Below are 16,007 nucleotides of genomic sequence, written 5' to 3'. Positions count from 1 at the left end.
ACGGGATTTCTTCTTCACAAATACCTTTTAAAGAACACAAGTCAAAAAACTAATATAATATTATGTATTAGCCTGTTACTTGTGTTAAACATTTTGCAATTTCTGTTGGCTTGAAATCAATAGTTATGCTTCCTTTAAAATTAAATTCAGGTATCTATTCTCACGTTGAAACTTCATGGAAGATTTAGGTTGATGAAGAATACACTTAAATGCTCACATACTTGCTGTTTTTATAATACAGATATTCACTGTGCCCTGGCCATGCAGGCTAATAAATTTTTTTATTCCACCATTTGGGGGAACTCTCTAGGAGGTCTCAAAAGAAAATTGATGTCCTCAAAAAGCAGGTGGAAAAAGCCATGGAGAATGAAATGTCTGCTAACCAATACCTGGCAAATCTTGTTGGCCTAGCAGAGAATGTAACCCAGGAACGTGACAATCTTATGTTTTTGGTAAGTTTCCTCGCATGTACCACAACTGAGAACCTGGCACAGTCAAATAAATACTTTAAAAATCAGGTTTAAAAAAAAAGAATTCTATATGTGTTCAATAGAGTTCCTCCCAGTGACACAGTTTAAAGGGGCACAAGGAGGCAGCTACAACAGGAGTACTCAGCCCTACTCTACCCTGAACTGGGCCTTGTGAGAGCCCCTTATATCTTCCTTTATTGATACTGGCATCTTCATTTCCAATCCTACCTTTAGGATGGGTTTTCCATGTGACTTGTGGCAAGTTTTACTACCTGGGTCTTAGTTTAACTTTCTAGAAAATCAGTTGACACTATTATACTACCTTAGAAGGAATGCTCACCTTTACTTAAAAATTTTTTTTTACCATTTGAAACAGTTAATTTATAATATGTAGAAGTTTATGTCCCATCTGGGTATTCATCTATATCATCCCACTTTAGTGACATCCCTCTTGGATCTACTGCCTGTCACATTTGGTTTGGAGAATGGCATTGTGCTTTCATCTTGTTATCCTTAATTTTGTTAATTACTCAGATAGTCAAGTGAGAAGTTTATTTGCATCTTGGCACTTACTCCTTGGATGTGATGGAAGGAATGGTATATTCCCCGGGAATAGAAAAGATGCTGAAAGTTTACATGCCCCTTGTTTGAGGGATTTGGATTTTCCATTGGGTCCAGGAGGGGCGCCCAGCATGCCATTCTTGGCTCTTCCCCTCCTCAGCTATTGGTCCAAGTTCTGCCCATAGCCTTCACACAGGGGTTAGGAATCTGGAGATGGGAAGTGGCAGGATGGTAATACTCTTTGTAACAATACTCTTAGCAGAAGAATGTTTTAATATTTTAAATTTTCTATTAAACTAAGAACCCTTTGTTGTTTTTCATTTTGCTTTACTCCATAGACTAAATGTTTGGAAAGTGAGAACCACGGAGCTCTCAACAGAATCACAGAATGCAGTATTCGCTTGGGAAGATTGAAAGAGAAAATGAAGGTATGCAGGCATTTAGGCAGTTTCACGTGGGAACTGGCTACCTGGGGTCAGATTTCCGTGTTTAAGAAAATGACCCATTTTGCATACTTGTATCACTAATTGTCCACAGAGTAAAGCAGTTTTGGTTTCTCGGGCAGAAACAGTAATTCTTAAAAGTTTTTTAAGAATTCCTAAACTTTAAAAAATTTTTATACTTTTACTACTGTATAACATTTCAGTGAATATCCTCTTATACAACTAACTTTATTTTAAAATCTGCTCAGTAGTTTCCTTTGTAAAGGACTGGGAGTTTAGGATCTCATGGGATGAACATTTGGACTTCTAAAATCAATTTGTGCGCATTTTTCAGCCACTCTCCAGTGCTAACAGCCTAATGGCTGTAGTTTCGGAGTTTACCATCATCTAGACCTGCAAAATAATCTGGCTAATGGGTTCTGTACCATTTCTCATCAGAACCTAACCCACCAGCTCAATTTATTTTTCCACCATTGCTGTAACAATAATCTGCTCTGGCCATCTGTTTTCAATAGCGCCATCATTCCTCAGGTACGCCTACATCCTTAATACAAGCCCCACCTTTGTCCCTGACCTCTCCACCATCCCACATTGGTCCACCATGCCCCCGAGTGCTGATGTTTCAGAACCAGTAAATCCTCTGCATCTTCGGCTCTCCTCTGGCATTTTCTTGATCTGTTTGTTTTTTTCTTTTTTAACTTTTTATTCTGTGTCGGGCTATAGCCAATTAATAATGTGATAGTTTCAGTTGAGCAGTGAAGGGACTCAGCCACACATATCCATGTATCCATTCTCCCCCACACTCCCCTCCCACCCCGGCTGCCACATAACATCGAGGAGAGTTCCATGTGCTTGCTGTAAGTAGGTCCTTATTGGTTATCCATTTCACGTCTAGCAGTGTGTCCAGGCAACCGTGAGTTCGTCCCTAAGTCTGGGAGCCTCTTTCCATTTTTTAAGTTAATTTGTACCATTTCTTTTTAGATTCCACATATAAGGCATGTCATACGATATTTCTCCTTCTCTGTCTGACGTACTTGATTCCATATGATACTCTCTAGGTCCATCCATGTTGCTGCAAATGACATTATTTCATTCTGAGTAATATTCTATTGTATATATGTACCACTTTCTTTATCCACACCTCTGTCGATGGACATTTAGGTTGCTTACATATCTTGGCTGTTGTAAACGGTGCTGCAATGAACATTGGGGTGCATATATCCTTTTGGATCATGTTTTTCTCCAGATATGGGCCCAGGAGTGGGATTGCAGGGTCACATGGTAGCTCTAATTTTAGTTTTTTAAGGAACCTCCATACTATTCTCCATAGTGTCTATACCAATTTACATTCCCACCAACAGTGCAGGAGGGTTCCATTCTCTCCACACCCGTTCCCAGCGTTTGTTATTTGTGGATTTTTTGATGATAGCCATTCTGGTTGGTGTGAGGTGGTATTTCATTTTAGTTTTGACTTGCATTTTTCTAACGATTAGTAGTGTTGAACATCTTTTCCTGTGCTTCTTGGCCATCTATATGCCTTCTTTGGAGAAATATCTATTTAGGTCTTCTGGCCATTTGTTGGTTGGGTTGTCTGTTTTGATGATGTTAAGCATCATGAGCTGTTTGTAGATTTTGGAGGCTAATCCCTTGGTGGTCACATCATTTGTGAATATTTTCTCCCAATTTGTGGGTTGTCTTCATTTTATTGCTTCCTTTGCTGTGCAAAACCTTTTGAGTTAAAATAGGTCCCATTTGTTTGTTTTTTTATTTCCATAATTCTGGGAGATGGATTGAAAAAGACATTGCTGCAATTTTTGTAAACTTTTCTGACATAAATCAAGAGTTGAATCTATGTCTTGAAAGGAAAACTGACCCAGGATGGACCTAGAAAATTGAAACCAAGACCTGTGACTTCAAGATAAAGAAAAATTCCCTGGCTGCCCAGTGGTTAGGACTCTGCATTTCCACTTCAGGGGGCTCAGGTTCAATCCCTGCTTGGGAAAGTAAGATCCAAAGCTGCTTGACATGACCAAAAAAAAAAAGAAAAAAAAAAGAAGGAGAAAAAAAAATACCTTGGACACCCAGGCAGAAGATCAAGACATAAAAAAAGTCATGTTGACTTCATACTTCTCAACAGCAACACTGTATGCCAGAGAGCAGTGGAATTCTATCTATGAATACTCAAGGATGTTACACTCAGCCAGGCTGCTCACAGATAGTTTTGACCATGTAAGAATTCTGGGGACATTTTTTTTTTTTTTTCTCATAAACCTTTCCTAAGGATCAATCAACTTGAGTTCAGCCAAGAAATAATTGGGCAAATTTCAGAAAAGTACTGCTCATGAGGAAAGAATATATTTAACCGTGAATTAAGACTTTTAGAAAGCAGGCATAAGGCTGATGCAATAAAATGTAGACGTAATACAACCTGACAATGTAGAAATAATACAAGCAAGGAAAAAGTGATAGGTGAATGGGGAAGAAAGAGAGAAAATAGAATGAACTTGCTGGTTGCTTTATCTGTAATAACTAAGAGGTCAAAGTATATGGTTTAAAGATGAAAAATCAAGGACTTCCCTGGTGGTCCAGTGGTTAAGAATCCACCCGCCTATGCAGGGGACACAAGTTTCCCTGGTCCCGGAAGACTCCACATGCTACGGGGCAACTAAGCCAGGCTGCAAGTACCCACGCTCTGGAGCCCTCGTGCCACAACAAGAGAAGCACCCCAGTGAGAGGCCTGAGCGCTGTAACTAGAGAGTTTGCCGCTTGCCGCAACTGGAGAGAGCCCAGATGCAGCAGTGAAGACCCACACAGCCAAAACTAGGTAAACAGCATGAATGGCCCTAGAGAGTGTCATACTGAGTGAAGCAAGTCGGGCAGAGGAGGATTAATATCCTGTGACATCCCTTATATGTGGAATCTTAAGAGGAAACGATCAGACGCACTTACAAAACAGAGACTCACAGAGAAAAACCAGTTGCCTGCACACACTGCTGTGTGTAAATTGGGTCCCCAGAAAGGGCCTCCTGTGTGACACAGGGACTCTGCTCAGTGCTGTGTGACAGCCTGGGTGGGAGCGAAATCTGGGGAGAGTGGATACATGTGTGTGTGTGGCTGAGGCCCTTCTGCTAGTCACCTGAAATTATCACAACATTGTTAATAGGCTATACCCCAATACAAAATAAAAAGTCTGAAAAATAAATAGTGTGAGGAGCGTAATGGAAAAAATAAGCAAAAGTAGAAAATAATGTCTTTACAAAAATAAAGATAAAAATCAAGTAGGAAGAGCTTAGCATATGTAAATAGGGGAAGAGTGAAGAAAAAATTGTTCGGAGCCAACATTATGTTACTTTCAATAAGTGAGAGGACTAAGGACGTGTAATATAAAGACATGAAAATAAAAGTAACTACAAGAATCAAAAGAGGTTCATACCTAAATACCAAATTACAACAGCAAAAAAGAGCAGAGAAAATAGAAACTACATTAAAGTCTTTAAAAATGTGTGTAGATAAAACAATAAAACATAAAACTAAGACCAAATAAATCTGCCGTATAAGAAAATATAAATGAGCTTAATTTACCTATTAAAGTAAGCAAAACACTATTTACATGCTAGAGCCAAGAGACAATAAGGAACAGTACTTCAGAAAGATTAAAAGGATGAGTGAAGATAATACAGATTTATGCAAACAAGAAAAAAGCCAAGCTGTGATCTTTACATCTGCTAAGAGAAAATTTGAGCCAAAGCACTAAATGAAACCAAACAAAGGGAAAAAAGTGGGGGGGGGGAGGTCTTAATAATGCTAAAGACTATAATTAATAATAGTAGTTATTGGGACTTCCCTGTTGTCCGGTAGAAAAGACTTTCCCTTTCCAATGAAGGGGGTTCGGGTTCCCCTGGTTGGAAAGCTAAAATCTTACGTGCTTTAGGGCTAAAAAACCAAACAGAAGCTATATTGTAACAAATTCAATAAAAGACTTTAAAAATGGTCCCCATCAAAAAAAATTTAAGATATGTAGATATAGATAGTAGTTATGAATGTTTATGTACTAAATAACACCAAAACTTATAAACTACAGGAGGTACAAGGGGAAATGGAAGCTTAGTGGAGCTTTAATCCACGTCTCTCAGTCCAAGACAGATCACAATGTTATATGAGAGTAAACGTATAGAATTTTACAGCATAATCTATAAGGTATATTTATGTGTATATACCTATGTGCATGTGTGCTAAGTCACTTCAGTTGTGTCTGACTCTGCAACCCTATGGACTGTAGTCTGCCAGGCTCTTCTGTCCATGGGATTCTGCAGGCAAGAATACTGGAGTGGGTTGCCATGCCATCCTCCAAGGGATCTTCCTGACCCAGGGGTCAAACCCACATTTCTTATGTCTCCTGCATTGGCAGGCAGGTTCTTTACCATTGGAACCACTTGGGAAGCCCGTATATATAGATATATATAGAACAGTCACAAAAATTGATTATAGATTGGCTACCAAAAATTAGTTTCAGTAAGCTTCCAAAGTAGAAATAAGATAGATATCTGTTGACCAAAAAAATGAATACCAGAAATTAATAAATAAAATGAGAGTGAAAAATCTTCTTTTACCTGGACATGTAAAAACTGCAGTAAACTAATGACTCTTGGGTCAGAGAAGATGTATAAATTGAATGTCATAATTTCTTTTTTTTAGAATTTTGTTATTGGAGTGTAGTTGATTTACAGTGTTGTGTTAGTTTCAGGTATACACCAAAGTGAGTCAGTTATATACACACACACACACACACACACACACACACACACACACACACACACACACACACCCTCTTTTAGATTCTTTTCCTATATCGGTCATTACTGAGTATTAAATAGAGTTCCCTGTGCTATACAGTAGGTTCTTTTTTTTTTAAGTTATTTTTTAATTGAAGGATAATTGCTTTACAGAATTTTGTTGTTTTCTGCTGGATTTAAACATGAATCAGCCACAGGTGTACATATGTCCCCTCCCGCTTGAACCCCGCTCCCACCTCCCTCCCCATCCCACCCTTCTAGATTGTCACAGAGCCCCTGTTTGAGTTTCTTGCGTCATACTATAGTAGGTTCTTGGATGTCATAATTTCTAATGAGAACTGAATCTTCTGTGAATCTAACTACAAAATTAAATCTTCGTAGTTGAACTACAAAGTTAAAATCTATGTGGCAGCAGTTTTGGAAATGCTCAGTGGAAAATCTATTAACCTTAAATACTAAACAATAAATATGTAAGAAGGAAAATAAGTGAATCAGGCTTTTATCTCAGTCATCTGTTTACCAGCAGAGTATGACAGTCCTTGCCAGGCCTTTCTGTTTTAATTTTTATTTGTAGCATGTAAAAAACTAGGCATGGTACAAGTCAGAAATTCTTTTTAATATAGTTGAAATTCTTTTATTACTTTGTGATGACTTTTGTGATCCACCTTGCCCTCCCAGGTGAGACCTGCCCAGGGGTTACTCAGTTCAGGGGCTCTGCTAGGCCCAGCAGTGGGGAGGGGGCATGTCCACAAATCCAGCCCCCTGGGCCCCAGGCAGCACCCCCTCACTGCGTCCACCCTCCTCCCCAGGGGTACAAGAAGCAGATGGCGCTGCAGCTGGGTGACATGAGTCATCATCTGACAGAGCAGCAGGAGGACTTTGCTAGCAAGTCAGCTCAGTACCAGCAGGAGATGAGGCACCTCCATCGGATTCTCCTGGACAAGCAGGATGTCCTGGACAAGGCGCTGCAGCAGAAAAGGTCTGGCCACCCCAGCCCCCGGGTGATGTTTGTGATTTCTGAATGTTTGGTAAGATTTTCCAGTAAAATGCTCTGGGCTTGTTTTTTTTTTGTTCATTTGATTGCTTATTTTTGTTTTTACATTTTAGTTTTACCTGATTTTAATGTTGGTCTTGCTTTAGTGAAATATTTTTTTCTTCTTGGCGGCTCTGGGTCTTGGTTGCGGTGCGTGGGCTTCTCGCCCTTGCTGTGGAGCATGGGCTTTAGGGCTCAGTAGTTGTGGCTCACAGGCCCAGTTGCCTTGCAGCAGGTGGGGTCTTTCCAGACCAGGCATCAAACCTGTGTGTCTCCTTCATTGACAGGAGGAATGTTAACCACTCAGCCACTAGGGAAATCCTGACCTTGTTGTTTATTTGCTCCTCCATTTTCTTTTTTTTTTTTTCTTTTAAAAGATTTCCTCTAGTAATTGACATATAACCTTGTATAAGTTTAAGGTATACAGTGTGATGGTTTGATATACATATATACTGTAAAATGATTATCATAATAAGGTTAACATAGCCTTCACATCACATAATTATCATTTTTTGTGGTGGTGGTGAGAACATTTAAGATCTACTCTCTTAGCAACTTTCAGATACACAAAACTGTTAACTATAGTGTCCATGCTGTATGTTAGATCCCAGGTCTTCACTTTCTTTTATCCCGCCTTTAAAAATTCTTGCTAATCTGAATACTGGACTTCCTAAATCAATCCAGTCCTGTCATTGTCCTTCCCCTCTCCCCCTCTTTTCCATCTCTTTAATATTTTTATTTTATTCCACCTTCTTGGGAGACTTTAAATTTTTTCGATTAAATATTTTATTTCTGCTATTACATTCTCATTTTTGAGAACCTTGAAATTTCAGATTCTTCCCTTTTTGTAAGATCACAGTCGGAAGATTATGGGCATATCATATTCTGTCTGGCTCCTCATGTGACAGAGGAGGTATTGCCCGTGTGTTGAAAACCAACCCTGGGAAATAGCGCACGTTTTGTGAAGGTGAACGTGGCAGTCCCCTCAAGTAGTTTGGGTTCACATTTAAGTTGGCCTTTTCAGAATGGCTGTGTTGTCTTTGACAGACTGGAACATAAACTGATGCATGGAGAGAAAGCATGACACTCAGACGTGACTTCAAGTTATGATAGAATCTGTGTATTAGATAGATACCAAGCAGAATGCAGACAGCTGTTTATTTTCTGTCAACCAGATGCTTTTTAATGCCAGGCAGAGTAAACTGTTATCTAACAGGTTTTCTATAGTCACAGAAGTTCTTACCACCATGAATGGTCATTTTGTAAAAGTTGGATTGATACCATGTTTCTTGCCAGACAAGTGGTTTAGAATTGCATTAATAAAATGGAACTTTGTTTTATACCTTTTCCCTTATTCTATTTTTTTGCCCTTTAATGGTTCAAAAATTAGATATTCTATTTTTATTCTTTTAGTGGTTTCCTTTGAAATTTCACTATGGGTACTTAACATTAAAAAAAATCTAAAATTAATCAGCGCCTCTACATTTCTACCACCAAATGCAAGATCTAACACTCTAATTATTTCCCCACTCAGTGTATATGCTATTTTTTATTTTTATCTCTTGTCATTACATGTAAGTACAGATATATGAAGGTGAAAAGAAAAGACCTATTTTATATCATTTTACCCCCAGAAACTGCATATTACTAGTTTTAATAGAGTTGTTTATTTTGTTCCACCCACAGTTTATCAGTTTCTTTACTTATTATTCTTTTCTGCATCAAAAACCCTGTTTCTTAGAGTATTTTTCTCCTTCCTAAAGTACATACTTTAGAAGTTTCTTTAGTGTGACAGTAAGCTTTCTTAGTTTTTGTTTATCTGACAGTGTCTGCATTTTGGCCTCATTGTTCTGAGCTGATGTTTGCTGGAAGCTGGATTCTACCTCAACAGTCTTTTCTCTCAGCATGTTTCACTGTCTCCTCTGTTTCATTATTACTGCTGAAAAGTCTTTTTTGTCATTGTTAAAACTAGATGATCATTGTATCTCTTGCCTCCTTTAAGAATTCCTCTTGACTCTTATAGTCTGCAGCTCCACTGTGTTGAGTTTTTAGAATATTTATTTATTTATATGGCTGCACCGAGTCCTAGCTGTGGCATGGAGGATCTTCGATCTTTGTTGTGGCATGCAGGGTCTAGTTCCCTGACCGGGGATCAAATGGGTCCCCTGCGTTAGGAACACAGAGTCTCAGCCAATGGACCACCAGTGAAGTCCCCTCCATTGTGTTTAACTATGAGTTTGTTTTACTCAACTACTTGGTATAAGTTATTCTCTATATCTGTGATTTTGTGCCTTTCATTACTTCTTGAAATTTTTCAGTCATTATTTCTTGAAATAAGTCTTTTTCCCCGTATTGTTTCTAGATTTCCTTCTGGAACTCAGATTAAATGTATGTTATACCTCCTTATTGAGTCTTCCATGTGTCTTATCTTTTACATTTTCTATCTCCTTGGGGTATTTTGGAGGGGGGTCTACACTCTGGGTAATTCTCCACAATATTTCTATTTACTAGTTTTTTCTTTAGTTTTGTTCAGTGTGTGTTTAACCCAGACTGAGAATTTTTATTTCAACAACTGTATATTTCAATTTCAGAAGTCCTGTTTGGTTCCTTTGAAAATCTCCCTAGGGATTTTTAAAATAAATCCTTGATCTTTGCTTATCTTTAGTACATCTTCTATTTCATTTAACATTTTATTCATAGTTATTTTATATTCTGTGCCAGCTTCTTTATCTGGAATTTGGGGGTCTTGTTGACTCTTGCCCTATGTGGCTTATTTCATTCTCTGTACTGTAATTTTTTTTACTATGAACCCATGAATGGTTGAATTTACTCTGTGGAGTCCTGGGGATCTGGATTGAGGATGTTTTTCTCCAGAAAAGGTTTGCATTTGCTTCTCTTGGTGCCAGAGAGTCCTTTCAAACCTGCAGTCACTTTAAGTTTATTATTTTAAAAAAATCTACTGTAGTGCTTTTTTCTTTTTTTAATACAAAAAGATTTTTAAGATATTCACAGAGAATTTCCTGACGGTCTAATGGTTAGGACTTCGTCATTCACTGTGGCTTCAGTCCCTAGTTGTGGAACTAAGATCCTGCAAGCCATGCGACTCAGCCAAAAAAAAAAAATTCTCAATACCATTATTACATTTATAATTAATGTTTAACTTCTTAACGTATATTTTTCTGAGCTGCATTCTGGGTGATTTCCTCTGCTCAATATTCCACTTCATTAATTCTGCCTCTGGTTTTATCTAATGTACTTTTAACTCTTCCATTGAGTTTTTTCCCTGATTGCCTCAAAAATGCCTTTTTACTTTTGGTTCACTCCAGTCAGGGTCTGGGAATGCTTTACAGTGGGGAGCAATGTAGATTCGAAGCCCACGTTCATTTGAGAACAAATCAGTGACTACAGCCCCCAAGGAGCCTCTCAGAGCAGCTTTCTTTTGAAGACTGGCAGATTTTTCCACCCAACCATCCTTCCTCTGAGGGTGCTTCACCTATCTCCACTTACCTGCATAATTCTGGGTTACACAGTTGAGTGTCACTAGGAAGAAGAGGAGAGAAACGTGGATGTGAGTCAGCCCTGGGATTTTCTGTTGCACCCAGTTTGCATGGGCCCAAGACTCGTCTCCTTTCTTTGGAATTGGGGTTTCTATAGAGCATGGGCTTTTGTCCTCAAAGCAATATCAGCATTTTGTTTGCCTGCCTCTGCTTCAGTTTAATCTTCATATTTTTTTTTCTGCCCTTAGAAATTTCCTTCTCACTTTATTTTGAGTTTAGCTGTACATTATCATGATGTAGCAAACATTTGGGTGTTTTGTCTGAAAACAGAAGCCTCGGAATTTTTATACATAGTTTAATTAAATAGTACCCAGCACTCACCATCATGGGCTTTGGAAGGAGCAACAGTTCACAAGGAAAATGACCTTGAGTGGGCGTGTCACTGGCCTCCCTGAATCTTCGTGCCCTCCTCTTCTTATTTTTATTTTTTTTGTTTGTTGTTTGGCTGTGCATGTGAGATCTTAGCTCCCCAACCAGGAGTCAAACCCATGCCCCCTCTACTGGAAGTTGGTGTCCTCCTCTCTAGACAGCAGAGCTAAGTCCACCCGACAACCCAGTTTGTAGCATTTTGCATAACCAGCTGGCAGTGTCTGTGAAGGAGCCACCTCCCCAGCCGTGCTGTCCTCCCCGAGGTCTGCTCCTCCTCCAAGGCCAAGGCTTGCTTTTCCCTCCCCGAGGGGCTCCCGGGAGATGGTGGCTGCTGTCTGGCCTGCCCCCTCGGTGGGCCGCAGCCCTCTGAGGACATGTGTGCCCTGTGTGCCCCCCACACGGGGCCCGTCACAGAGCCCTGGCTCAGGATTTCCCATTTTTCAGCAGCCTTGGATCCCTCTGGACACTCGCCCTCCTGGCACACAGTCTGGGCCGGTCTTCACTGTGTCCTGGGCCGTGATCCCCGCTCCCCATAGTCCCCTCCTTGCTCCCCGCTCACTCTCTGTCCGGGCCCATCAGTGGCTCTGTGGATGGAGCTATGGAAGGCACCTGAGTGCTGGCCGGGTCACAGTGGGGACAGGCAGAGGGGACACAGAAGAGGCCTGCAGGCCCATGCTGATAGGTCAGCCTCTGGAGTTGTTACGTGTTATTGTTGTACATTAATGCCACAGAGAACAGAGGGTGTGTGCCCTGGTGCCAAAATAAAGGAAAACAGGAGAGGGCAAAACAGAAGAGAGCTAAGACGTCATTTTCAGCCTGCGCCTTTGTATTTTGTTTGGTTTGCAGAGCACTTCTGGTTTCTTTCAACACTGGGAGTCTCTGCTTCAGAACCCACACACAATGGGCTCTGTTCTCTGACATTAATCATTCTTGCATTTGGGTTCTTGTGACTTTTTCTTATGGGCTCTGTAAGTATTTATTAAATTGTGTTATTTTAAACATTTTCATTGTATTGCTTATTTCTCTCAGAGAAGTGGAAGGTGAGCTGGAGGTTGTGTGGGAGTCCACGTCCAAGGAAAACCAGAGGATCCGAGAACTTCTCCAGGCCACGCTGGAGAGGACAGGCCCCAGGGAGAACACCAGAGCTTCCGAGGACCGCTGCCTGGATGTTACCTCTCAGCACGACCTGCTGGATGCCTGCTGCTTCAGCTACTGTGACATGAAGCCACCGCCCACCACCCTGCAGGGCCTGCGGGAGCCCCCGGGCTAGGGCCCCTGGGGGAGGGCTCCGCCTTACCCAGGACAGGGGGAGGGGTGCAGATCCCACCCACCCCCGCAGGTCTCTCCTCCTCAGGGTCCAGAAGAAATAAATGGTCTCAGAAATTTAACCCAGGTTTTTACATTTTTCTCTATTTTAAAAATGTGCTGCTGAGCTATATTTAGCCAGTACACACCCTCTGACTCTATTGCCACTGAGCTGGACTCCACTGCTCCGCTGAGACCCACTGCTCAGGCTCACAGGCAACCTGGCAAAGCTGGCTGGTCTCCAGGGGAAGGGCAGGCAGGCCCAGCGCTCAGCCGGCCCTCGATGGGTCAGTTTAACTGACTGAGCCTTGGATGGAAGCAGCAGCGATGAGACCTGTGCATTCACGCTGGGTGGTATTTTATTATTTGGCAAAAGACAGGGCTGGTCTGCATGCCCCATGAAGTTGTACAAAATCTGTGCTGCTGTCTCCCCACCAGCCCTTCTCTATCCTCCTGGGAAGGTCATTTTCCTGGGGCCATGTCGCCTCCCTCCTCGTTTGACAGCCTTGACTTTGAGCACGATGTGGGGGCGGGGGGTCCCTGCCCCACCGTCACCTCCGAGAAGGATGCTGGGCCCTGCTCCCACCCTGCCCTGTGCCGCCTCCTCAGCTGGATCACCCCGGCCTCTCGGACCGTTCCCAGGACATCCTGGTGGTAATGCCAGCCGTCTGGGGCTGCTGGTCCCCGGCATGCTGGTCAAAGGCTGCAGGAGATCCTAAACAGTGTATGAGGGTAGAGTCCTGTCACATCCTTTTACTAAACCCCTGACAGCTAAGGCCTGTGTGGTTTCAGGTGGGCAGACAGACACCCCGCCCCCGCAGTTGGCCCCTGGTCCTGTATAAATTGCGCCTGCGCTCTTTGGTTGCTCAGTGGGAAGTTGAAATAGAAAATCATTTTTCTTTTACACTTAAAAATTTTTTCAAATTGGAGGATAATTGCTTTACAGTGTTGTGTTGGTTTTTGCTCTACAACAGCAAGAATCGGCCATGATTACATATATATATATCCCCTGTCTCTCTTGAGCCTCCTGCCCCTTCCCGGCCCTCCCCACCCCTCTAGGTCATCACAGAGCGCGAGGCGGAGCCCCTGGGGTTACCCCGCAGCTTCCCACGAGCTCTCTGTCTTACACCTGCTAGTGTATGTATATCAGCGCTACTTTCTCAATCCATCCCACCCTCTCCTTCCCCGACTGTGTCCACAAGTCCGTTCTCTATGCCCGCGTCTCCATTCCTTCCCTGCAAATAAGCTCATCAATGCTATTTTTCTAGATTCCATATATATGCATTAATATACAATGTTTGTTTTTCTTTTTCTGACTTCACTCTGTATAACAGGCTCTATTCTCTCATGTACCCCAGCGTTCATAGCAGCGCTGTTTAGCCAGGACATGGAAGCAACCTGGATGTCCATCAACAGATGAATGGATAAAGATGTGGTACATTTAGACAATGGAACATTATTACTCAACTACAAAAAAAGAGTGAATTTGAGTCAGTTGTAGTGAGGTTCTTTTACATTTTATTAAGCTTGTTCAACAGTATAAAAGAATTCTAATTTATTTTCATTTTATAGGTGATAGAAAGACTCACCAGGATATAAAACTATGTATCGTCTCCTAGGAGATGACCTAGCACATAATTTTGCTGTTATTTCAAGGGGATTTGTGCCAACCATCCAGTAATCTGTAGATAGGCTGACAGGCAGCAGCAGCCCCAAGAGCCTCCAGATCAATGCTCAGGAGGTAGATTGTCTGTGGGACAATGCTGTTGTCCTGTCACCTAGAGGACCATGTTTGTATCCCTGTCTTCTTCCTGCCTTCAGGGAGAACATTTTATTCCCTAAGTGAATTTTTTTATATTTCTGCTTTATCACATGTTACAAATATACTTTGCAAGTTCAGTGACCTCTGGATCTCATCACTGTCCAGCAGCGGCGGCACTTGGGCTCTGCCAGCCTCCCACTGGGTGCCGTATCAAATGAGCAGGTGAACTCGGAGTCTGGGATGCAAAGGAGGGCAAAGCAGGCAAGGTGGTGAAAGACAATGCAGCTGAGAGGCAGAAAGCCCAGCCTTGAGCTGGAACACCCCAGCCTTGCAGGATGAATGGGGTCTCAGGAGGTGGAGAGGGGCAGATGGGCTGGGGTTGGAGCTTGGGGTGGCCAGTGAGGCCTGACTGAGCAGGAAGTGGTCCCATTCTCTCTTGGTCCTGGTGAGTCTTTATGGGGCGCTAGAAAGGTCCTGTTCAGGGTGAAAGTAACCCACGGCAAACAGAAAACATGACCCAGGGACCCAAGTGAGCCCTGCCACCTTTGGCGCTATTTTAAAGCAGCCCTGGGGAAGCCAGGACTGAGTGGAGAGGGGGCAAGCGTGGGTGTGGGTGTGAGTTTGGTGTGACAGCAGGTCGGGATGCGGGGGGCTGTCCTGTTTCCCAGTTGTTCTGTGCAGAGGGGCGATGGGATCAAAAGCCTTTGCCCCTCAACCACTGAGAAGCATGGGAAAGACCCACTCTTTTCCAACAGCTTACGTCTTTGTAGACCAGTGCATCATCTAAGGAGAGAGGGAGATTCTGGGTTTTTTAAATTTTGATGTAAATATATTTATTCAGCAAATATGCTGTGGGTACTTAACTATGTGCACTTTGTTGAGGACAGTAGCAGTGACAAAGGCAGACATCATTACAGAGTGGGCTAGGTGCTCAGAAAAGCTCCAGGACAGAGCCCAGAGCCACGGGCTTCCAGACCAGCAGGGTCTCAGACCATCACAGGGAAACTGATGTTGTGTGCTGGAGCCCGTGGGTATGTGAACCTGCCTTTTCAAATGTAAATTTTATGAAATTGAGATATAGGCCAAGTATTTCTGATGAAAATCTAGTACCTGAATTGAGATATTCTATTATACAACCATAAAATATACACAGGATTTTGAAGTCTTACTATGAAAAAAAATGTAAAATTATCTAATTTTTATATTGGTTTTATGTCAAGATAACATTTTGTATATATTGGGTTAAATAAAATGTTACTAAAATTGACTTCACCTGTGATTTTTTTTTTTTTTTTTTTTTTTGGCTGTGCTGGGTCTTAGTTGGGGTGTGCAGGTTTCTCTTTGCGGTGGTCTCTCCCCGTTGCAGGCTTAATTGCTCTGAGGCGTGTAGAATCTTCCCGGACCAGGGATTGAATCTGTGTCCCCTTGCATTGGGAGGCTGCTTCTCAACCACCCAACCACCAGGGAAGTCCTTGTTTGGGTTTTTGCTTGTTTTACTTTTTAAAAAATACAACCGCTAGAGAACTGTAAATCCCATAGGTGGCTCCGTTATATTTCCCTTGGACAGTGCTGTCTAGATGTTAATGTGAAAAGCAAAACTAAGCTAGCAGGCAATTTGTGACTTCGGGTCAGAGAAAGGGAAAGGGAGAGAAGGAGAGAGGCAGGGAGAAAAGGGAAGAGTGGGGGGAGCCTCAGGCCAGCTCCCCAGGGCTCC

At 42.1% G+C, this 16,007-nt stretch overlaps 1 protein-coding gene across 5 annotated transcripts in view; it reads left to right on the top strand.

The window, feature by feature from the left end:
* The window catches only part of CEP89 (centrosomal protein 89), a 70,012-nt gene extending 54,452 nt beyond the window's left edge, over positions 1-15,560 (top strand). For 4 of the 5 annotated variants that reach the window (XM_061138948.1, XM_061138947.1, XM_061138950.1 and 1 more), the window contains 4 exons: positions 311-452; positions 1,370-1,459; positions 7,077-7,246; positions 12,256-15,560. In XM_061138948.1, coding sequence (XP_060994931.1) covers positions 311-452; positions 1,370-1,459; positions 7,077-7,246; positions 12,256-12,496 — 643 coding nt within the window. In that variant the 3' untranslated portion in view covers positions 12,497-15,560. Of the gene's footprint in view, positions 1-310; positions 453-1,369; positions 1,460-7,076; positions 7,296-12,255 lie in introns of all 5 variants that reach the window. The other variant, XM_061138949.1, reaches the window with a different exon arrangement.
* The last annotated feature ends 447 nt before the right edge of the window (positions 15,561-16,007 follow it).

This window comes from Dama dama, chromosome 4 (assembly GCF_033118175.1).
Source record: "Dama dama isolate Ldn47 chromosome 4, ASM3311817v1, whole genome shotgun sequence".
NCBI lineage: Eukaryota > Metazoa > Chordata > Mammalia > Artiodactyla > Cervidae > Dama > Dama dama.
Note: the sequence above shows the minus strand (reverse complement) of the source record. Positions and strands in the feature narration are given on the sequence as shown.